The sequence below is a fragment of the Staurois parvus genome, unplaced genomic scaffold (assembly GCF_062004578.1).
Source record: "Staurois parvus isolate SC_StPar_1 unplaced genomic scaffold, SC_StPar_1.0 ptg001912l, whole genome shotgun sequence".
Taxonomy (NCBI): Eukaryota; Metazoa; Chordata; class Amphibia; order Anura; family Ranidae; genus Staurois; species Staurois parvus.
In genome coordinates, this window is record NW_028319708.1 from 180,001 (window position 1) to 204,825 (window position 24,825).

Below are 24,825 nucleotides of genomic sequence, written 5' to 3' on the forward strand. Positions count from 1 at the left end.
TGCCGCTTTACAGCATCAGTCCTCTGTAGCCGTTGGTCTTCTGGGATTCCAATTTCCTCCCATATATCCCGAAGACGGGTTAATGCAGAGTTCAAGCATGCTACAGACTCTGCAGCAATTGCCTCACTAAGTAAAAGAGAAAAGATGGGGGGAGATAAGTATTTGGGAAGCTAAAATGTAATATAAAAACGCCATTTGCAAATATGTATAAAATCCCTTTTTCCAGACATTTTAATGAATCCATAAAAACAAAAACACGATTTTGTACTTACAGTAAAATCAGTTTCTTGGTTTTCATTAGAGTGTATTTTATCCCAAAAATTAAAAAAACAAAATCACATACCAGTTACTAATTGCAGCCTGTAACCTTTTCATTTTGTGGCCCAATGCTACCAATTATACCTGATATTCCTGCCAGTTCTTGTTGGTTCCCACTTCAAACTGACCACGCCAAGCACAGAAGAGGACGTATGCTGGCGTGGTCAATTTGTGCCCGAGATCCCTGCTAGGACATACAGAATGCCACGCCTATGTACAGCATACCTGTTTTCCCTTTGTTTTTTGTCAAGCCCCTGGCCCAGCCCTGCTGACAGGAGATACTGTATGGAATGCATTCCCCTGCATCTCCCCTTGTCAGTATTCATTGCTGCCATTCCCCCTGTAAGCCCTATTGTGTTGATGCTAGTAGTACCCCCCTGTCAAAACTGCAATGCACACAGGCTGGGAACATACTTACCTGCTATGTGTAACCCACCTGCACACTCATCATACACTCCCCTCAAATAGGCAGTTGGGAAGTAGCTGGAGTTAGTTTGTGTGAAGTAAAGGAGAGTGGCTGCCAGGATCTGAAGAGTTTAATCAGCCAGTAGAAGACTGGAGGAGGAAGGCTGCAGGCTCCCCAGACTGTCAGCTGAAGTCAGTGAATAACTGTGGTGGAGGAAGGCAGCTTACAGGACTTGGAGAGGAACTGGCTAGCAGGAGATCAGAGAATTGGAAGGGGGGGGGGGGGTTTAATATATATCTCATACCCATAAATTGACCAGTCAAAATCATATATAACTAAAAATGACAAAACCATGTTACTATTTATAGATTCAAAAAATACCATTTGTAACAAAAATTCTAGGACGTGACGTCACCACGCACATCGGGAACGCTTGTGGCATAGTGACACAGCCGGGGCGACATCTTGATACATATTTAAGCTGGTTATACTAGTGTCGGTGATGACGCTGAAAAATGTGAGTGGCTTTTAACATTATTTTAATAAAGCAATGTTGACGGTTTTACACTATGCCAGCTCTCTCTCTTCCTTGCTGTATATGACGGTATTTACACTCCCATGATTCTGGAGCTCCCGCTGTTCTGACTCTGATACAGAGAACTCCCAGAGGGAAGGCTTGGTGGCTGGTTTATAACTTTACCAGCAACATGTTCTGGGGAGTTGAAGCTAGCACAATATGGTAGTGGTGTAAAGCAATTTTTCCATCAGTTCGATAATACTTGATTCCTTGAAGGATCTTTGAAATACATGGTGGTGTATATATGTGGAAAGAAGATCTATAATCTAAAACTGTGGACTTTGCACATACAAGAATTTTTAATAACAATATAGCTCTTTGTTGAATATATACCGTAAATAGTAACAGTTTTGTCATTTTTAGTTATATATGATTTTGATTGGTCACTTTATGGGTATGATAGATATACACTGCTCAAAAAAAATGAAAGGAACTCTTTTTAATCAGAGTATAGAATCAAGTTAATGAAACTCCGGGGATATTAATCTGGTCAGTTAAGTAGCAGAGGGGGTTGTTAATCATTTTCAGCTGCTTTGGTATTAATGAAATTAACAACAGGTGCACTAGATGGGCAACAATGAGACGACCCCCAAAACAGGAATGGTTTTACAGGTGGAGGCCATAATCATCACAATTATGACAAATCACGGCTTGAACTATCTTGCTTTGCATGTAATGAGTCTATCTCATATATTAGTTTCACCTTTTAAGTTGCATTACTGAAATAAATGAACTTTTGCACGATATTCTAATTTTTTGAGTTTCACCTGTATCTGCTCCTTTGTGCAAGGAGGAACAGGATGAGCACTGCCAGAGCCCTACAAAATGACCTCCAGCAGGCCACTGGTGTAAATGTCTCTGACCAAACAATCAGAAACAGACTTCATGAGGGTGGCCTGACACCCTCTGGTGGGACCTGTGCTCATTGCTGGACACCATAGATAGGGATGTTGAATTTATATCACCCGAGGCATGTAGTTTCGGGCGCAAGACATGTAGTTTTTTTTTTTTTAAATCCTTCAGCCCTGCTGCATGCAAGCAGCAGGGCTCACCTGTCATGTGGAAGCATTCGGGCGGTAGTGCTGCTGCCGATTGCTTCCACACAGTGCCAGCCTCCACTCCCCCCTCTCCCCGCGTGAACTGCCCACTGTCTCCCGGCCTCTGCCTGCCCATCTGCGGGCCTGGCCTCTGCAGTCGGCTAGAGGGGAGGGAGAAGACGGACACATCCGCTCCCCTCCCTTTCTCGACCTGACCCAGAAGTTATGTTATGATGCCACTTCTGGGTCCCCGTTCAAAGATTTCCCGGCCATCAAGGCCGGGAAAGAATGTAATGCAGTGCAATGTGCACTGCATTACATTCAGGGGAATGCATCCAGGGTGTTTTTGACCCTGGAGGTCTCAAAAAAGACAACCTGTCACCAAAAATCATCACAGAGGGGGCTTTTTGTCCCTTATGTGATTAACCACCTTCCACCTGCCATATAGTGCAATGACGGGCGCAACGTAGTTCTCTCGTTCTGATAGGACGTCATATGACGTCCTTCCATTCTCACCGCGCATGCGCGGCGATCGCCGGTGCGCTGTGTCCGATCACGGAAAGAGCCGAAGATGTCGGCTCGCTCATGTGATCAGCTGTGTCCAATCACAGCTGACCACATGTAAACACAGAAAAGCTGGTTATCGGCATTTCTCTCCTCTCGAGCTGTCACGCTGACAGCTCGAGAGGTGAGGAGAGCCGGTAATCGGCTTTCCGCGGAGGGGACATGGGCACTGATGATCAGTGTGTCCTGATGATCAGTGTGGCCCCAGAAGTGCCACCTGTCAGTGTCCATCAGTGCCAGCAGTCAGTGCTCATCAGTGCCACATCAATGCCACATATCAGTGCCCATCTGAGCTGCCTTTCAATGTCACCCATCAGTGCTGCCAGTCAGTGCCGCATATCCGTGCTGCGTATCAGTGATGCCTGTCAATGCCCATCAGTGCAACCTACCAGTGCCTCCTCATCAGTGCCACCTATCAGTGTCCATCAGTGCAGCCTATTAGTGTTCATCACTGCAGCCTCATTATCGTACATCAGTGAAGGAGAAAAATCACTTACCGTATTTTTCGCTCCATAAGACGCACTTTTTTCCCCAAAAAAAGGGGGGGAAAATGTCAGTGCGTCTTATGGAGCGAATATGGAGCAGCCGGTCCGGTATTTCCACTGCCACCGTGTCAGAATACCGGGCCGGCCGCTCAGCTCTACAGTGGGACCTTAGAGATGACTGCTGACCTTTGGGGAGGGGGGGGGGAGCGGGTACCTGAATTTGACAGGTACCCTCTCTTACTTCCGTGGAGTTGTTCTTTCATCTTACCCGTTCCTCTATCCAGCGGCGCGGTCTTCCCGGCTTCTGTAGTGTGGGCATGACAGCCGGGTGCCAAGTGCGCATGTGCAGGAAGCGGTGCTTTTTGTGAATGGTAAGGCGGCACCTGGGACACATGACAGATCCCAGAAGCCGCCGGACCAATCACAAAGCGCAAGTGCTTCTCGCTCATGCGCACTGGGCACCCGGCTGTCATGCCGAGCGCCATTACAGAAGCCGGGAAGACAGCGCGCGGCTGGATCGAGGAACAGGTAAGATGAAAGAACAATTCTGCAGAAGTGGGAGCGGGTATCTGTCAAATTCAGGTACCCGCCCCCCCCCCCCCTCCCCAAAGGTCAGCAGTCATCCCCTGTACTATCCGCAGTCTCTGGTCATCCCTGTGCTGTCCGCAGTCTCTGGTCCATCTCCTGTACTGTGTCCGCAGTCTCTGGTCCATCTCCTGTACTGTGTCCGCAGTCTCTGGTCCATCTCCTGTACTGTCCCCGCAGTCTCTGGTCCATCTCCTGTACTGTCCCCGCAGTCTCTGGTCCATCTCCTGTACTGTCCCCGCAGTCTCTGGTCCATCTCCTGTACTGTCCCCGCAGTCTCTGGTCCATCTCCTGTACTGTCCCCGCAGTCTCTGGTCCATCTCCTGTACTGTCCCCGCAGTCTCTGGTCCATCTCCTGTACTGTGTCCGCAGTCTCTGGTCCATCTCCTGTACTGTGTCCGCAGTCTCTGGTCCATCTCCTGTACTGTGTCCGCAGTCTCTGGTCCATCTCCTGTACTGTGTCCGCAGTCTCTGGTCCATCTCCTGTACTGTGTCCGCAGTCTCTGGTCCATCTCCTGTACTGTGTCCGCAGTCTCTGGTCCATCTCCTGTACTGTGTCCGCAGTCTCTGGTCCATCTCCTGTACTGTGTCCGCAGTCTCTGGTCCATCTCCTGTACTGTGTCCGCAGTCTCTGGTCCATCTCCTGTACTGTGTCCGCAGTCTCTGGTCCATCTCCTGTACTGTGTCCGCAGTCTCTGGTCCATCTCCTGTACTGTGTCCGCAGTCTCTGGTCCATCTCCTGTACTGTGTCCGCAGTCTCTGGTCCATCTCCTGTACTGTGTCCGCAGTCTCTGGTCCATCTCCTGTACTGTGTCCGCAGTCTCTGGTCCATCTCCTGTACTGTGTCCGCAGTCTCTGGTCCATCTCCTGTACTGTGTCCGCAGTCTCTGGTCCATCTCCTGTACTGTGTCCGCAGTCTCTGGTCCATCTCCTGTACTGTGTCCGCAGTCTCTGGTCCATCTCCTGTACTGTGTCCGCAGTCTCTGGTCCATCTCCTGTACTGTGTCCGCAGTCTCTGGTCCATCTCCTGTACTGTGTCCGCAGTCTCTGGTCCATCTCCTGTACTGTGTCCGCAGTCTCTGGTCCATCTCCTGTACTGTGTCCGCAGTCTCTGGTCCATCTCCTGTACTGTGTCCGCAGTCTCTGGTCCATCTCCTGTACTGTGTCCGCAGTCTCTGGTCCATCTCCTGTACTGTGTCCGCAGTCTCTGGTCCATCTCCTGTACTGTGTCCGCAGTCTCTGGTCCATCTCCTGTACTGTGTCCGCAGTCTCTGGTCCATCTCCTGTACTGTGTCCGCAGTCTCTGGTCCATCTCCTGTACTGTGTCCGCAGTCTCTGGTCCATCTCCTGTACTGTGTCCGCAGTCTCTGGTCCATCTCCTGTACTGTGTCCGCAGTCTCTGGTCCATCTCCTGTACTGTGTCCGCAGTCTCTGGTCCATCTCCTGTACTGTGTCCGCAGTCTCTGGTCCATCTCCTGTACTGTGTCCGCAGTCTCTGGTCCATCTCCTGTACTGTGTCCGCAGTCTCTGGTCCATCTCCTGTACTGTGTCCGCAGTCTCTGGTCATCCCCTGTACTGTGTCCGCAGTCTCTGGTCATCCCCTATACTGTGTCTGCAGTCCATTAGTTCAGAATTTTTTTTTTCCTGTTTTCTGCCTCTAAAACCTAGGTGCGTCTTATGGTCAGGTGCGTCTTATGGAGCGAAAAATACGGTATTTACAAAATTGTATAACAAAAAGTAAGAAAAAAACGTTTTTCTTTCAAAATTTTCAGTGGTTTTTGGTTTGAGAAAAAATAAAAATCCCAGAGGTGAATAAATACCACCAAAATAAAGCTCTACCTGTCTCAAACAAATGATAAAAATTTCATATGGGTACAGTGTTGCATGACCGTGCAATTGTCATTCAAAGTGTGACAGCGCTGAAAGCTGGAAATTGGCCTTTTTTTTTTTTAAAATGGAAGTTACACCCAAGCATATACCACCCCCATATTTTTCAAGACCCCCCACATATGTATGCACACACAAACGTGCATAAAGTGCAGATAGTATATGGTGAACTATTACACGGTGTGGTATTAGTGGACTTTTTAATCCTGTTTTTTATTCTGTTGTAGCACTGGGACTTTGCTTTCAATTTCTCCATATTTTACTCATTTGTGTATATGAGATACGTTTATGTTTCACATCACCACATAATTATTTATTGAAGGATATTATCGTAGAATGCTAGGAGGTTATTTATACATTTGTAATAGAAGACACATACATGGTTGTTTAGAAAAACACTTTATTATTCTGTCTTTGCACCAGGGTGGATAAAAATCAATGATAAAAAAAAAAAAAAAAAAAAAAAAAAAAAAAAAAAAAAAAAAAAAAAAAAATCGGATTTTTTTGATTTAAATCGGATTTTTTTTAATAGAAATGCTTTTTGAGGAAAATATATTACCATCCAAAGGTTATTCCATCATGAAATAAAGATTAGTTTTTTAATTATGTAGAATAAGGCTGTATATGTTTAATTTTTTTGGTAAATAAATTCCATGAATCCATTCACAATGTCAGGCTCTTCCAGAGGTTTTTGTAAGATTATTGGGCAGTTTCTCTGCCTACAAGATATTATCACAGATGATTGGTTTACTTTTGCAGTTCTCAAAACTGAATTTGACTCAGCGGAGATCACATGCCTCTTCTTCACAGCAAAAATGTTATAACATGAACAGAGTTAAGAAAAAGACCTTCATCCTAACTTCTACAAACCTATGAATACAGAATCAACCCCTTCAGTGCTAAATTTCAAGAAGTTCAGTGAATAGAATAGAAACAATATTTTTCTGATTGTTTGGAGTGGAATAGATCTGCACAAGAAGAAAGTGAAACTAAGTGTGAGGAGGAAGGGGCTGACAGTGCGAGGAGGGAGGGGCTGACAGTGCGAGGAGGGAGGGGCTGACAGTGCGAGGAGGGAGGGGCTGACAGTGCGAGGAGGGAGGGGCTGACAGTGCGAGGAGGGAGGGGCTGACAGTGCGAGGAGGGAGGGGCTGACAGTGCGAGGAGGGAGGGGCTGACAGTCTAAGTTTCTTAAAATATATATATTTTGTTTAGCCAAATTAGTTAACAAACATGGATGTTTAAGCAAATCACATCTGCTGGAATGTTATTGTTTCAGTTGAATAAATCTATTTAAATTGTTATTATTAAGGGAATGATTATTTTTCTCCTTCCTAAGTACAACAGAAAAGTTGTCCAAATATGAATGATTAACCTATTAAACTGGGGATAAAAAAACTATTATGAAAAGTTGTTATTCTAAAAATCTTCATCTACTTGTATATTAAAGTTATAGCAGCAAGAATTACCGTATTTTCCGGCGTATAAGACGACTTTTTAACCCCTGGAAATCTTCTACAAAGTCGGGGGTCGTCTTATACGCCGGGTGTTGTGCTGAAACCTTACCTGTACTTCCGAGCTGACGCTTCTGCGCATGTCTTCGGCAGCAGATGATCGCTGATCACCATTCCTCGCAGAACTGCATGAGACGTCGGATGCAGACGTTCAGTGCTCGATTGAGCTTGACTGAAACTGTGACATTTGCAGAAGCGTCTTCTTGCTGCTACCCGATGTGTATCCCTTCTCTGCATATCACAGTTTCAGTCAAGCTCAATCGAGCACTGAACGGCTGCTTCCGACGTCTCATGCAGTTCTGTGAGGAATGGTGATCAGCGATCGTCTACTGCTGCCGAAGACATGCGCAGAAGCGTCAGCTAGGCAGTACCTTGCAGGAAATACGGTAATTAACATTAATTATTATATATTAATAACTGTGGCAGTTCTCAGATCATCTTGGAGACAGGGAGAGCTGACCCACCCAATCCAAGCAGGTTTTGTATGCAGTGTGCACAGAAAATACTGGTACATCGCTTGCCGTGATTGGTTGGTAGAGGGGGGTAGTCTTATACGGCGAGTATAGCCCAAAGCCTATATTTTAACAGGAAAAGTAGGGGGGTCGTCTTATACACCCAGTCGTCTTATACGCCGGAAAATACGGTAGTCTTTATGTAGAAAACTAGGATTTAAATCAAGCCTTACTGACTAGTGATTTAAATCGAATCCACCCTGCTTTGCACGTTATGCATTTAATGAATTTGTAGCACTGAATTGTGTTACTAATAGCTCACTATGGTATGATTTATTGCATTGAAAGTATGCACCACACTGATTTATGGTTTAGATCACCTTCAGTGACAAGTTTCCTTTGAAACATAACAAAAATATTCTTATTCAAGTTCCCAGCTGTGGAATTTGTCCAGCCCAGAGAGAATTGTCAGCCGTGCCTAAAACATTAAGCCCTGGTCACATCGGGTGTGATCTGGCATGCCAGGCGACTTGCAAATCGTAGACCAAGTCGCACCCTAACGTCTGCTATTAGAGCGGTCATTTCTAAATTAATGCTTGCATGACTTTTCGTGCGATTTGCATAGACATCTGTGTCAGATATCTTGCAAATTGCAAGGAAAATCAGCAGGTCACCCGATTTTGAAATTGTGCGACTTCACTGTAAGTTGCACGATTAAAAAAAAAAAAAAAAAAAAAAAAAAAAAAAAAAAAAAAATCGGCTTTGATGTGACCGGGGGTTCCAGGCAAGAACACTGCTGAGCTGCAGGAAACACACAGGCATTAGTGATCACCGTGCCGTGTATTTCTGATGACTGAAAGCTAAAAAACCAGAATGACATAGCAATGGAAAACAGTTTGGACGGCACCCTTTGCCCAATGATTTTGCATCTTGTAAATGTCAGTTAAGATGTGACTGCATCACACTGGAATTCAAATGCAGAACAAGTAGTCGCTGCCCCACCCTCAGACTGCTTACATTGAGAGGATGAGATCACTGGGCCGTTTGGAAAGAAAAGTGCTATTCCACATCAACAGAGGACCCATTCACACCTGAGAGGCTTGTAGCCTAAAAACCGCTCAACAAGCAAAAACCCATTGCTTTCTATAGCCCTTGTTCAACGAAGTGTCCCGTCACTTGTAGCTGAACGCCTGTCAATCCAGAAAGTACATGAGCTGATTTTCAGGCACAATTGAGCATTTCTGGTCCCATCAATTTTCAACGGGAATGCCTTAAAACTAGGGAGGCACTGAAATTTCGATGGCCAAAACATTTTGGCCGAATTGAGAAAAAAAAAAGCAACAATACCGATGCCGAAAAAACCCCGCCCCTCGCTGCCGCTGCTTGGTAGTTCTCAGCCTTACCTGAGACCATCGATCCTGGTGCTGGGCATAGAGATGAGTGAAGGAAAGATGGCCACCACTCATCTCTATGCCCTTAAAGGACCGGAACAATGTCACTTCCCATTCCAGCCATTTTTTTAATTTTTTTTTATTTAAAGCACTAGGTCAATGCTTTTTTTGCTCCAATGCTTTACATTGCAGAGGAGAGATGTGGGGTCTTATTGACCCCATATCTCTCCATAAAGAGGACCTGTCACTAATTATTTCTAGCACAAGGGATGCATGTATTTCTTGTGATAAGAATAAAAGGGATTTATTTTTCTTAAAAAGGGACAGTGCAAAAAATAAAATAAAATCATAAATTTTTTTTAAAAAAGTTTAAAGTGCCCCCGTGCTCACACATAGTAATGAACGTATACGTAGGCCATGCCCACATATGTAAACACACAGGTATTGCCTCGAACGTCAGAGCAAGAGCAATGATTCTAGCACTAGGCCTCCTCTAATGCTACACTGCTAACCTGTAGACATTTTTAAAGCATCACCCATGGAGATTTTTAAGTACCACAGTTTCATGCCATTCCACGAGTGTCAACAACTTTAAAGCGGAGCTCCACCCAAAAGGGGAAGGTCCGCCTTAAGGACTGCTTCCCATTAAGGATTGGTACCTTTGGGGAACGGGGGGGGGGGAGCGGGTAATCGAATCTGACTGGTACCCGCTCCCACTTCTGGTCCGATCGCCTAGGCGATTGGAAGCGGAAGGTGTCCTCCCTCCCTCCCTGTAGTCTTTTAGGACATTTGACAGGTCCCAGAAGACTTCAGGACCATTCGTGAAGCGCAGCACTACTCGCACATGTGCAGTCAGTACCTGGCTGTGAAGCCGCAAGCTATCACAGCCGGGTGCCCACAGTGAAGATGCCGGCCTCCTGAAATACAGGACGGCTGGTGAAACGAGCTGCGGGGGACACACCACGGAACTGAGGGACAGGTAAGTGGCTGTTTTTTAAAAGTCAGCAGCTACAGTTTTTGCAGCTGCTGACTTTTATTTTTTGATAGGTCGAGTGGCACTCCACTTTAAAGCGTGATATGTTGGGTATCTATTTACTCGCCGTAACATCCTCTTTCATATTCAAAAAAAAAAAAAGAAGGGGTATAAATTGTTTTTGTTAATTAAAATGTATTTTTGCCCCAATATATAAACTTTTTTAAAACTGAGCATTTCGATTTTCGGCCAAGTGCATTTTGAATTTTCGTTTTCGGCACCAGAATTTTCATTTCAGTGCACCACTACTGAAAACACTTGATTTGAGCGTTTTTTTGCATATATTACCTGATCCCCTCCCCCTAGTGATTTCCATTGGCTTAAAACAAAAAGCCTGAAATCGTGAATACACATGTAGAAATGCCATATAAATCCAAAATTGGTTTAGAGGCACTCATGGGTCTTTCAGAAGTGGAAGATCAAAACCAGCAGGGTTTCTATCATCAACATTACGATGAAGCTCAGTCTATCTTCCTCAAGAGGTCTTGTGAGCGCCTCTAAATCAGTTTTGGATTTATACTGATCTGTTTGCGGGTGAGCAGCTGGTCATTTACCTCAGGGTGCCATGGCTACCTTTGGAACGGTTTCATATAAAAATGCCTGTCTACACTTGCAAAAACACCCAAGAAAACTCAAATAAAACTCCTGAAATATCACTCTGCTCAGGTGTGAATGTTTGGCACTTTATATTTTGTATTATTCCACAACAGAGAACTACGCCTGAAAAATCCAAGAACTACAGAACTACCAGCACTACAGAATTAGATTGGATGTAGTAATGTGTCAGACAATAACTAGTATGATTGAATCCATGTCTCCCGATTGTGCCCAGTAACAAAGCAGTAGTACATGATTATGGGATTATTTTACCAGTTCAAAATCATGCAGGAACTGATGACATATCAAATAAAAAGATCTATAAACGTAAAAAAAAAAAACAAACAAACAGAAATAAAACCCCAAAAACTAAACAAAGTGAACGTAGAAACAGTTGATTTATCACTTTAGAAAAGAAAATCTGACGTTAACATGAAATATATATGGTTCACAAATGTTTACAAAGTTAGCAAAGAAAACAATTACCTCTTAAAAATTGTGTGCTAAAAATGACTGACCAAGTTTACCCGTGAGTACCTGACATGCCGCAACAAGTGTCCAAACCAGAAGAGTGCTCAGTCAGCACAGACAGTTCACATGAAGGTTTGGGAGAAGTATCGGCCAGATTCTGAATTGGTGACCCCAAGTGTAGATGCTTTACCCCTGATCTGCAAGCACAGAAGGCATAGTCCCCAATATAATGCAGTGGGACCTCAAAAGCAGACCCCAGGATGTACACCATTTGGGGAAAAAAAAAAAATTCTCTCTCTCTCATATATATATAAGTTTTTTTTTTTCCAAATGGTGTACATCCCGGGGTCTGCTTTTTATATATATATCTATCAAAAATCGATTACACCAATGACAATGAACATGCAGCCAAGCAGGTATAGCCAGTGATCGGTGTATTCTGACAATGGCAAGTGCCACTATCAGAAGACAACTCTCTTGTGGAGGGGATTTCATGCATCACCCTTGTTAGAGTGGATAGAGGAATCTGTCTGTTGGGGGGGGGGGGGGGGGAAACCCACACACAACATGTATGGCAAGCTCAAAGTGTTACTAAGCCCACAGCAGTAAAATCAGTCTGTATATGCAGTAAAGCATGCTTGTTATACTCACTGTGGAACCTAAGGGGTTAATCCTCGGCATTATGTAAAAAGGCTGTTTGAGCCTGTCATCTCTGAGCGTCCCTAAACCATCTGCTGATAGAACAGGGCCTTGGGGCGAGCTGCACATGCTCAGTTTGGTGTGTATTGCTAGAGAGGTTTTTTTTTTGGGGGAGAGTGCACGTGATCAACACACAGCCAATCAGCACTGTCCAGACAGAGGGTTAGGAGTCCTTCAGCCTCATAAGACAAACAGGGGACAATGAAAACCCCTTCTACAAGCTTTAACCAGTGCTCTGCTGAACACTGATAGAAGTCACAAGACTGGTATAAACTGTTGATAAGAAAGTATTTAGCAGTTTATGTTTAATAAAATAATTGCATTTCTATGTTGTGTGTACTGTGGGAGACCGGAGAGAGTGAACGCAGGGTCCTGGGGAGACCGGAGAGAGTGAACGCAGGGTCCTGGGGAGACCGGAGAGAGTGAACGCAGGGTCCTGGGGAGACCGGAGAGAGTGAACGCAGGGTCCTGGGGAGACCGGAGAGAGTGAACGCAGGGTCCTGGGGAGACCGGAGAGAGTGAACGCAGGGTCCTGGGGAGACCGGAGAGAGTGAACGCAGGGTCCTGGGGAGACCGGAGAGAGTGAACGCAGGGTCCTGGGGAGACCGGAGAGAGTGAACGCAGGGTCCTGGGGAGACCGGAGAGAGTGAACGCAGGGTCCTGGGGAGACCGGAGAGAGTGAACGCAGGGTCCTGGGGAGACCGGAGAGAGTGAACGCAGGGTCCTGGGGAGACCGGAGAGAGTGAACGCAGGGTCCTGGGGAGACCGGAGAGAGTGAACGCAGGGTCCTGGGGAGACCGGAGAGAGTGAACGCAGGGTCCGGGGAGACCGGATAGAGTGAACGCAGGGTCCGGGGAGACCGGATAGAGTGAACGCAGGGTCCGGGGAGACCGGATAGAGTGAACGCAGGGTCCGGGGAGACCGGATAGAGTGAACGCAGGGTCCGGGGAGACCGGATAGAGTGAACGCAGGGTCCGGGGAGACCGGATAGAGTGAACGCAGGGTCCGGGGAGACCGGATAGAGTGAACGCAGGGTCCGGGGAGACCGGATAGAGTGAACGCAGGGTCCGGGGAGACCGGATAGAGTGAACGCAGGGTCCGGGGAGACCGGATAGAGTGAACGCAGGGTCCGGGGAGACCGGATAGAGTGAACGCAGGGTCCGGGGAGACCGGATAGAGTGAACGCAGGGTCCTGGGGAGACCGGATATAGTGAATGCAGGGTCCGGGGAGACCAGATATAGTGAATGCAGGGTCCTGGGAGATCAGATATAGTGAATGCAGGCTCCTGGGTTATCTGTATACTTGTTCTGGTTGGTGACTCGGTATCAATGGAGGAGGGTTAGCATGACAGCCAGGAAAATATTCACAGGTCAAGTCAGCTTCTATGTTTATCTCACAAATGGTTCCCCAATTTATTTGATATCCAGGTATGACTGCTCTGAGAAGAGGAATGCAAGAAATGCTCAAAATACATCATTAGAATATGGGGATGGCAAAAGTATCAAGCTGCTAGAACATTCACATGTGTCATTGTTACAATAATAGTTACAAATTAGCACAAGTGAAGTATAATAAGCAGACAAAGTAAAACTCATTTTTAATCATTGTTGGTAGCCAGTAAACAAGTACAGCTTACTTCTCCCTGGACCTCTAACAGCAATACAGTCCTGGAAATGCACAATATGTTTGACTTAAGGAGAACAATTACTGGTTACCAACATGCCATTCATTTCTTGTAAAGCTCAGAGAACAGCAACACATAGCTAGGAAATAAATGTGTTAATAGTTAGCCAAGAACCAGCATTCCTCGGCATGTAGAGCCACAGCAAACACCTGATCGGGGGACACTCACAGAATGACAATCCCACATTACAGGTCTGTGAAATACACTCCTTGGTAATGCCAAGAAAATCCCCCCCACACCATTACACCACCAACCTGAGCTGACACAAGGCAGGATGGATCCATGCTTTCATGCAGGGTGGATAAAAATCAATGATTTTTTTTAAAAAAATAAAAAATAAAAAAAAAAATCGGATTTTTGTTATTTAAATCAGATTTTTTTTGAATAAAATGCTTTTTGAGGAAAATATATTACCATCCAAAGGTTATTCCATCATGAAATAAAGATTAGTTTTTTAATTATGTAGAATAAGGCTGTATATGTTTATTTTATTGATAAATAAATTCCATGAATCCATTCACAATGTCATGCTCTTCCAGAGGTTTCTGTAAGATTATTGGGCAGTTTCTCGGCCTACAAGATATTATCACAGATGTTTGGTTTACTTTTGCAGTTCTCAAAACTGAATTTGACTCAGCGGAGATCACAGGCCTCTTCACAGCAAAAATGTTATAACATGAACAGAGTTAAGAAAAAGACCTTCATCCTAACTTCTACAAACCTATGAATACAGAATCAACCCCTTCAGTGCTAAGTTTCAAGAAGTTCAGTGAATAGAATAGAAACAATATTTTTCTGATTGTTTGGAGTGGAATAGATCTGCACAAGAAGGAAGTGAAACTAAGTGTGAGGAGGGAGGGGCTGACAGTGCGAGGAGGGAGGGGCTGACAGTGCGAGGAGGGAGGGGCTGACAGTGCGAGGAGGGAGGGGCTGACAGTGCGAGGAGGGAGGGGCTGACAGTGCGAGGAGGGAGGGGCTGACAGTGCGAGGAGGGAGGGGCTGACAGTGCGAGGAGGGAGGGGCTGACAGTGCGAGGAGGGAGGGGCTGACAGTGCGAGGAGGGAGGGGCTGACAGTGCGAGGAGGGAGGGGCTGACAGTGCGAGGAGGGAGGGGCTGACAGTGCGAGGAGGGAGGGGCTGACAGTCTAAGTTTCTTAAAATATATATATTTTGTTTAGCCAAATTAGTTACCAAACATGGATGTTTAAGCAAATCACATCTGCTGGAATGTTATTGTTTCAGTTGAATAAATCTATTTAAATTGTTATTATTAAGGGAATGATTATTTTTCTCCTTCTTAAGTACAACAGAAAAGTTGTCCAAATATGAATGATTAACCTATTAAACTGGGGATAAAAAAACTAATATGAAAAGTTGTTATTCTAAAAATCTTCATCTACTTGTATATTAAAGTTATACCAGCAAGAATTAGTCTTTATGTAGAAAACTAGGATTTACATCAAGCCTTACTGACTAGTGATTTAAATCGTGATTTAAATCAAATCCACCCTGGTTTCATGTTTACAGCAAATTCTGACCCTACCATCTGAAAGTCACTGCAACCAGCCTGCCCATTCTCCTCTGACCTCTGACATCAAGACCTTTTTGTCCACACAACTGCTGCTCACTGGATGTTTTCTCTGTAAACCCTAGAGATGGATGTGTGTGAAAATCTCATGTTTATGGACCTGAGATCACAGACAAATGCCTGGAATGCAGCAATTCTGCCTTCTCAGCATACATCCCTAAACACACATGACCCTAAAAACAAGTGCCACTTGGTAATGCAACCAGCGTCATTTGCCTTCTGCCACTGGGTCCTTGCACCACTTGCCAACCTCCTCCATTCATATAATGCGTAGTAGACCTTTTCAGAAAGCAAAGTGGTTTATGATAGAAGGAAGATCCTGTCATTCACTGGCCTGTCCTCTATACACACTTGCAATACCATATGATTGTTCTGTAAAATATCCATGCTCAGGCTGGTCTCCAAGTTGCTGCACCCCCCTATAGAATGCTGTGTCAGAACAACATAACAGTCCACAGAGATAGCAAGTAACAATGCTAACTGATAACAGTCCAGACCAGAGAGAGTATGGGGAGTTAGCAACTCACAAGAGGTCTGGGATGAACAAATAATGTGTACACACACCAACACACACAATATTGCCAAACGTATTGGGCCAGCCCTCCAAATCATTGGATTCAGGTGTTCCAATCCCCTCCATGGCCACAGGTGTATACAATCAAGCCCCTAGGCATGCAGACTGCTTCTACAAACATTTGTGAAAGAATGGGTCGCTCTCAGGAGCTCAGTGAATTCAGGTGTGGTACCGTGATAGGTTGCCACACGTGCAATAAGTCCATCTGTGACATTTCCTTGCTACTAAATATTCCACAGTCAGCTGTTAGTGGGATTATAACAAAGTGGAAGCAACTGGGAACAACAGCAACTCAGCCACCAAGTGGTAGGCCATGTAAAATGACAGAGCGGGGTCAGGGCATGCTGAAGCGCACAGAAGTCACCAACTGTCCGCAGAGTCAATAGCTAAAGATCTCCAAACTTCATGTGGCCTTCAGATTAACACAACAACAGTGTGTAGAGAGCTTCATGGAATGGGTTTCCATGGCCGAGCAGCTGCATCCAAGCCTTACAGCACCAAGTGCAATGCAAAGTGTCGGATGCAGTGGTGTAAAGCACGCCACCACTGGACTCTAGAGCAGTGGAGATGTGTTCTCTGGAGTGACGAATCATGTCTCTCTGTCTGGCAATCTGATGGACGTGTCTGGGTTTGGCAGTTGGGAGAACGGTACTTGCCTGACTGTACTGTGCCAAGTGTAAAGTTTGGTGGAGGGGGGATTATGGTGTGGGGTTGTTTTTCAGGGATTGGACTTGGCCCCCTAGTTCCAGTGATGGGAACTCTTAAGGAATCAGCATACCAAGACATTTTGGACAATCTGAGCTCCCAACGTTGTGGGAACAGTTTGGGGATGGCCCCTTCCCGTTCCAACATGACTGCACACCAGTGCACAAAGCAAGGTCCATAAAGACATGGATGAGTGAGTTTGGGGTGGAGGAACTTGACTGGCCTGCACAGAGTCCTGACCTCAACCTGATAGAACACCTTTGGGATGAATTAGAGTGGAGACTGCGATCCAGGCCTTCTTGTCCGACATCAGTGCCTGACCTCACAAATGCGCTTCTGGAAGAATGGTCAAACCTTCCCATAGACACCCTCCTAAACCTTGTGGACGGCCTTCCCAGAAGAGTTGAAGCTGTTATGACTGCAAAGGGCGGGTCCAACCCAATATTGAACCCTACGGACTAAGACTGGGGGGGGATTAAAGCTCATGTGCGTGTAAAGGCAGGCCGACCAATACTTTTGGTAATATAGTGTGTATATTATATAATTTTTTTTGCACTAGCAAACATATAATAAAACACTTTCAGCGGCATATTTAAAAGACCAAAAGGGAGCAAAGAAGAGAAACGTGTTAGCGTTTACATACACTTTAGAGTAAAAACTCCTAGCAGTTAGTACGACCCCTACATTGCCAGACCATTGGTGATATGAGGAGGACCCATGAGCAGTGGGGAGACGATTTCTATAACATGCAGCAGCCAGTTGGACATCGGTCACCCTTCATTACAGGTGAGTTATGTCCCTGGGGTTGCATATAGCAGAAACAATATTTAACTACATTTCAGCTGATGGCCCTGTTCACACTGGGCGTTTAACCCTGATGCATGAGGCCCTGGCATTTCAGTGCGGGTGGAGGGCACATGTGCACAGACCAATCCCGCTGCTAGCAGCCTGTCACTATGAGAAGCTTGAATTCTAATACAACACCCTGTCAAGACCAGACCACGCTCTCATATCTCACCAGTAAATATAAGAAACTAAATATCAAGAAGTGCAAACACATAAACAGAACTTAAATATCTATATAACAAATTCAAACAGTTCCAAATTAGGTGCTCAATCTCGTGTGATTGGTGCAAACAAAATTCAAAAAGCTGACAAAGGTAGTGACACCTGAACAAAATATAAGCTCTTCCTCTCCACCAGACAGATGCGCACACCCCTCACCGGAAATAGATGACCCCTTTTCCTCAAAGGAAGCCACCAGTGCTTATATATCACCAGCTGGCACTCTCCCACATATGTCTGTTGAGACTCAATCACTTTGCTGTTCCATTTGATAACACCCTGTACACATGGGCAAATGGACACCAAACTCAAAGTAGCGCTTCTGCAACTTTAAGAGACTATGTATTTGTTATTCATATACAGTTGCAAGAAAGTATGTGAACCCCTTGGGATTTCGTGGAGTTTTGCATGAATTGGGCATAAAATGTGCTCTGAACGTCATCTAAGTTACAACAATAGAAGAACACAGTCTGCTGAACATAATACTACACAAACATTAGATGTTGCCATGGTTTAATTGCACATAACATGTAAACATTCACAGTGCAGGGAGGAAAAAGTATGTGAGGCCCTAGCTTAATGACTTCTCCCAGAGCTAATTGGAGCCAGGAGTGAGCCAACCTTGACTCCAATCAGTGTGATGATATTGGATGTGTTGCTGACAGCTGTCCTGCCCTTAAAAAACACACACCTGTTTTGGGTTTACTGGTTTCAAGAAGCACTGTGTGATGTGAACCATGCCTCGCAGAAAAGAGCTCTCAGAAGACCTACGATCAAGAATTGTTGACTTGCATGAAGCTGGAAAGGGTTACAAAAGTATCTCCAAAAGCCTTGATGTTCATATGTCCACGGTAAGACAGACTGTCTACAAATGGAGAAAGTTCAGAGCACATTTTATGCCCAATTCATGCAAAACTCCACGCAATCCCAAGGGGTTCACATACTTTTTCTTGCAACTGTAGGAGAAAAGTAGAGGAGCCTCTCATGGTATAGTATGTCAGATTTCATTAAGAATAATAATTGCACCTACACAAGTTAAAAAGAATTAAAATTGCACCTACACAACAGGAAAGATTTTAGAGTTTTTTCTTTTGTTGGAATCGGAATTTTGAATGACCATTTAAGGACACTGGTGAATAATTTGACTTTTGGGGTTGGGACTGTATGGACTTTCACGTTTATTTAGTATATGTGGGTGTTAAAGCTCACCCTCGTTGCTGCTTCACATATATGTTACCTGGGCAGCAAGAGATTATAATCCAGTCTCTTCTTCCTAGGAACAATAATGTCACAGCAGTCATTGGCCAAAACAAAGACACATGAAAGGCCTTGTTCACAGAGGGTGTATGAATGTGTGCCCCTCGGGAGAGCCGTGTTTACCTGCACAGGGATGTACCAGTGTTCTATGCATACTTGTGCTGGCAGTCCCATTCATGTCACTTGGGAATCAATGGCTGCATGGACACGGCCGCTGCTCCCAGTGTGACATCAGTGCAGGTGCACGGCTTTGAATACAAAATGTGCATTTGGGGCCGTGCATCCACATGGATGTCAAATTAGGAGCGGTGGCTGTGTCCCAACTGACATCAATGGAACTGCCTACGTGGTAATGCATGGAACACCTGTGTGGGTAAATACAGCCATTGCATGGGGCAGGGAAACATATCCTGTGTAAAGGAGGCCAAAATACATCTAAACCGCACTGACAGACGCATGATAATATTGAAGCCTAATGTGCCTCCAGTCCTTTCATTATGGGACTCCAGGAGAGAACACACAGCACAGACTCATCAGGTAGATGGGAATGCAGCAACCAGTTTACATACAATACCCGGATCTGATCTCACAGCTTTCACTGGAGTGAATGGAAACAATTGTCTCTTTATCTCTGGGAGAAACTCAGACAGGTATCAGGGGTGGGGCACAGGGCCAGCAGAGAGAGTAGTGCATGCTGGGACTTGTAGTGCACTGCATACTGGGAGTTGTAGTTCCTCCCAAAACTCCTGTGTTTAGGAATCCCCATATACAGACACTACAGAGCTCTACACACAGCTCATCAGAATACAGACAGTACAGGGGACATGACAAGCACCCAGGGTCAATCCTCCAGCATAGGGGGCACTATGACCAGACTAGCAATGCTGGGAGTTGTAGTTCCCCCCAGGCCCCTGTGTTGAGGAATCCCCATATACAGACACTACAGAGCTCTGCACACAGCTAATCAGAACAACACAGTACAAGGGACATGAAAAGAACCCAGGGCCAGTCCTCTATAGGGGCACTATGACCAGACTAGCAATGCTGGGACTTGTAGTGCAGTGCATGCTGGGAGTTGTAGTTCCCCCCCAGGCCCCTGTATTTAGGAATCCCCATATACAGACACTATAGAGCTCTGCACACAGCTCATCAGAATACAGACAGTACAGGGGGCATGACAAGCACCCAGCGTCAGTCCTCCTCCATAGGGGGCACTATAACCAGACTGGGAATGCTGGGACTTGTAGTGCATGCTGGGAGTTGTAGTTCCCCCCCAGGCCCCTGTGTTTAGGATTCCCTGTATACAGACAGTACAGGGGACATGACAATCACCCAGGGTCAGTCCTCCATGGGGGGGGGGGGGGGGGCGCTATGACTAGACTGGGAATGCTGGGGCTTGTAGTGCATGCTGGGAGTTGTAGTTCCCCCCCCAGGCCCCTGTGTTTAGGATTCCCTGTATACAGACAGTACAGGGGACATGACAATCACCCAGGGTCAGTCCTCCATGGGGGGGCCGCTATGACTAGACTGGGAATGCTGGGGCTTGTAGTGCATGCTGGGAGTTGTAGTTCCTCCCGTGTTTAGGAATCCCCATATACTGACACTACAGAGCTCTGCACACAGCTCATCAGAATACACACAGTACAGGGACATGACAAGCACCCAGGGTCAGTCCTCCTCCATAGGGGGCACTATGACCAGCCTGGAAATGCTGGGACTTGTAGTTCACTGACAATTCGCGGCCCTGCAGGGTTGACAAGTAAATGAACGTTGACGATCAGCTGACACTTCCAGGCCTAATGAGCCCCCAGTACATACCCCGGTCACCGTCCTGTCAGCTCCCCCCACCCCGATGATCATTGATGGATTGTGGCCCACCTTTTCCTCATGGCGGTGCTCCGCTCTCTCTCTCCTCTATGTGGGATCCTGTCAGCCGCTCTAACCGTTCTCTCTCCTCACCACACACACACTTTTCAAATTTGCCACTAGACTTCGGCGCTCTATCACCCGATTGGCCATTCCCGGTGACGCATCCAAAGGCTGGGGAAGAGACCACGCCTCGTTCAGCAAGGAGAGTATGCGCATGCGCTGCCTTCTGCCACCTGATGGGCCAATTTTGACAGACGCCAACATGCACTGGTGAAGAGTCCACGCCCCGTGCCAGGATTGAGGGTGTGCACATGCGCGGGGGGCTGGGTGTACGTTCAAATGTCATCATGAGCGGAGTCCGTACAGTGGGGGTGTGTAGCGGTGTCCTCATCCCTGGGACGGCTCATGTGACTCCCCTATAGACATGTGCTATCTCACAGCCAGCCTCCTGCTACAATGGATGACGCTTTGTGGCTTCTGTGTCCTTGTACAATAAAGTCTTTTATTGTGATTGGAATAATGGAGATTTATAACTCATGTCAGGTCTTTGCTATCTGTACCCCTTTGTGGAGATTTCCCTTCACTTCCTGTGTCATAGCTAAAACCGGAAGTCAGGAAATTCCTGCAAACTAGGGGAATCTCTTTGGGACCCCCAGGTTACCAGAACTAGTGCAAAGTAAGGGAATCGCAGTGTGTCACCAGAACTAGTGTCCCCATTAGATTTCCCCTCTATTTCTGTCCTGGTGACAACTCAAAATTTGAAATTAAAGCAGAACTTTACCCATAACAACTTAAAGCAGAGTTCCACTTGCTGCCGAAAAATAAAAGTCAGCTACAAAAACTAGCTGCTGACTTTTACAAAACACACACCTGTCCCTCGGTGTGTCCCCTGCAGCCCGTTTCACCAACCGTCTTCTCTCCCTGGACCCTGGCATCTTCAGTGTGGGCACCCGGTTGACAGTTTGCGGCTTCACAGCCGAGTACCCACTGCGCATGCGCAAGAAGCGCTGCGCTTCCTGAATGGTCCTGTAGTCTTCTGGGACCTGTCACGTGTCCCAAAAGACTACAGGGAGGGAGGACACCTAGGTGATCGGAGCGGAAGTGGGAGCGGGTACCTGTCAAATTCGGGTACCCGCCCCCCAAAGGTGCCAATCCTTAATGGGGAGCGGGGGAGCAGTCTTGAAAGTGGAACTTCCCCTTTAATAAAAATATGTTCTTTAGTAAGGAACATACATTCCACATGAATAATTCTGCTACTAAAATTAGTGTGTGCTGTAACTTACCTCCAATATTACTCCTGTTTCTACATGCTGGAGGCTGCCATTTTGTTGAAGCCCAGAGCCCCTGAGCAGCAGTAAATCTTTAGGCTGTCAGCAAACTGGCCTCTACAAATTCAGCACAGTGCCGTAAAATAGAGAACAACTGAGCAGGTGCCAAGCAAGATGAGCCAGTGTATTACTGGATTTTAAACAGTATAAGTGCTTATTTAAAGGATAAGTTCACCTTTTGGGAACATCTTACATGTTCTACCTGTTTTTAGGGTGGAACATGTAACATGTTCTCGATCCTGCAGTCCCCCCCTCCCTGTGACAACAGTATGAGAAGAAGTTCCCTGTACTAGCTGTCAGTATATAAAAATAGTGCAGTTGCGCAGTGCTCCTTCCACACGGCCACATCATACATTCACAGTCCTGTATGAATGAGCTACAAGTCCTGACAGCCTTAGCGGCTGTGGGCTTGAAGTTCTCAATGAGCTACCATGGCGCTGTGGAATGTTGTGGTAGTTCATTGATTCTTCCTGTCAGTATATCTGCTTGCCTGTACATCCCGTAGGGCAGGGGTCTCCAAACTTTCTAAACAAAGGGCCAGTTTACTGTCTTTCAGAATTTAGGGCCGGACTAGGGCCAGTGGGAGTAGAAAATGTTCTGGAGTCTATTGGGTGTAAACAATGCCCTATCTTTGGTGTCAGTGGAGGAATAGTGCCCCAGCATTGGTGTCAATGGAAGGAATTCTGCCCAATCGGTGTCAGCATAAGGAATTGTGCCATTTTGTTGGTGTCAGTCGAAAGAATAGTGCCCCATTGTTGGTGTAAGTGGGAGATATAGTGACCCATCAATGGAAGGAATTGTGCCCCATCGTTGGTATCAATGGAAGGATTGTGCCCTATCATTGGTGTCAGTGGAAGGATTGTGCCCCATCGTTAGTGTCAATGGAAGGATTGTGCCCCATCGTTGGTATCAATGGAAGGAATTGTGCCCCATCGTTGGTATCAATGGAAGGATTGTGCCCCATCGTTGGTACCAATGGAAGGATTGTGCCCCATCGTTGGTACCAATGGAAGGATTGTGCCCCATCGTTGGTACCAATGGAAGGATTGTGCCCCATCGTTGGTACCAATGGAAGGATTGTGCCCCATCGTTGGTACCAATGGAAGGATTGTGCCCCATCGTTGGTACCAAAGGAAGGATTGTGCCCCATCGTTGGTACCAATGGAAGGAATTGTGCCCCATTGTTGGTATCAATGGAAGGATTGTGCCCTATCATTGGTGTCAATGGAAGGATTGTGCCCCATTGTTATATAAACAATTAGTGCAGCGCTAGACATATAATATGAATGACATATACATGGCAAATTAATCACAATAAACTGTCATACATCTATTCTTGCAGAAAGGTGATCAAATAATGTGAATATTGAAGGAATAAATCTCAATACTAAGCGTCTCCCCCAGTGCAACTCACTGGTGTAAATGTGAGTGAATAAATATCACAAATAGTTCATAACACTATGCCGTGGTGCTCCACTCCACACGATATGATGAGTATTCGGGATATAATGGATCCTGACGAAGTCACGTGACGGTGACGCAACGCGTCGATACGTGGTGACACAGCATCCGGTTTAGCGGTGACATACTTCCGGTACGGCCGCCATCTTAGGACACCTTTGTGTACCTGAAAACCATGCAGTACACATAAACATCCCTATGGACTGAGGAGTTACATTTTAGCATGTGAGTTGCTTTCTTAATTTTCAATAAATACTCATTGTGGAACGTAATACACTATGAGAGATTCTTCCTATGCTTATGTCATCCGGGTGAGAGGTATATCGTGCTGAGACCAGGAGCCATTATATCCTGAATACTTACCGGATGGGAATCATATAGGAGATCGGCTGGTGATTTCTATTTATGGTGGATCAAGATCTCGAGTGATCTTAAAGGCATATAGGCCCTTTGGGCCAGAGAGCGGAGGTGAGGGGGCATTTTTACCACAGGAGGAGAGTCACTTACCATCACTTGAAGTTTTTTTTGTGTGATCACTTGCATTTCATCATATCGTGTGGAGTGGAGCACCACGGCATAGTGTTATGAACTATTTGTGATATTTATTCACTCACATTTACACCAGTGAGTTGCACTGGGGGACACGCTTAGTATTGAGATTTATTCCTTCAATATTCACATTATTTGATCACTTTCTGCATGAATAGATGTATGACAGTTTATTGTGATTAATTTGCCATATATATATATATATCATTCATATTATATATCTAGCGCTGCACTAATTGTTTATATGTCATTATTGCTGTTGGGTTCCAGTTTGAGTACTAGCGGCTTTCGACTGTTACAGGGACTCCATTGAGCGCAGGAGGATTACGTATTATTATTTGTGCCCCATCCTTGGCGTTAATGGAAAGAATTGTGCCCCACCGTTGGCGTCAGTGGAAAGAATTGTGCCCCACCGTTGGCATCAGTGGGAGGAATTGTGCCCCACCGTTGGCATCAGTGGAAGGAATAGTGCCCCATTGTTGGCATCAGTGGGGGGAATTGTGCCCCATTGTTGGCATCAGTGGGGGGAATTGTGCCCCATTGTTGGCATCAGTGGGAGGAATTGTGCTCCATTGTTGGTATCAGTGGGAGGAATAGTGCCCCATTGTTGGTATCAGTGGGAGGAATAGTGCCCCATCATTGGTGACAGTAGGGGGGAATTGTGCCCCATCGTTGGTATCAGTGGGAGGAATAGTGCCCCATTGTTGGTATCAGTGGGAGGAATTGTGCCC

General features: G+C 45.9%; 1 protein-coding gene across 8 annotated transcripts in view; it reads right to left on the bottom strand.

The window, feature by feature from the left end:
* Window positions 1–20,966, bottom strand: part of PRC1 (protein regulator of cytokinesis 1) — a 53,316-nt gene extending 32,350 nt beyond the window's left edge. For 4 of the 8 annotated variants that reach the window (XM_089664403.1, XM_089664404.1, XM_089664400.1 and 1 more), the window contains exons 1-2: window positions 7,423–7,590; window positions 1–126 (exon numbers count right to left, since the gene is read on the bottom strand). The exon at window positions 1–126 is cut by the window's left edge and continues 7 nt beyond it. In XM_089664403.1, coding sequence (XP_089520529.1) covers window positions 1–126; window positions 7,423–7,484 — 188 coding nt within the window. In that variant the 5' untranslated portion in view covers window positions 7,485–7,590. Of the gene's footprint in view, window positions 127–7,422; window positions 7,592–20,765 lie in introns of those variants that run through there. The other 4 variants (XM_089664405.1, XM_089664402.1, XM_089664397.1 and 1 more) reach the window with 2 other exon arrangements.
* Window positions 20,967–24,825: the final 3,859 nt, after the last annotated feature.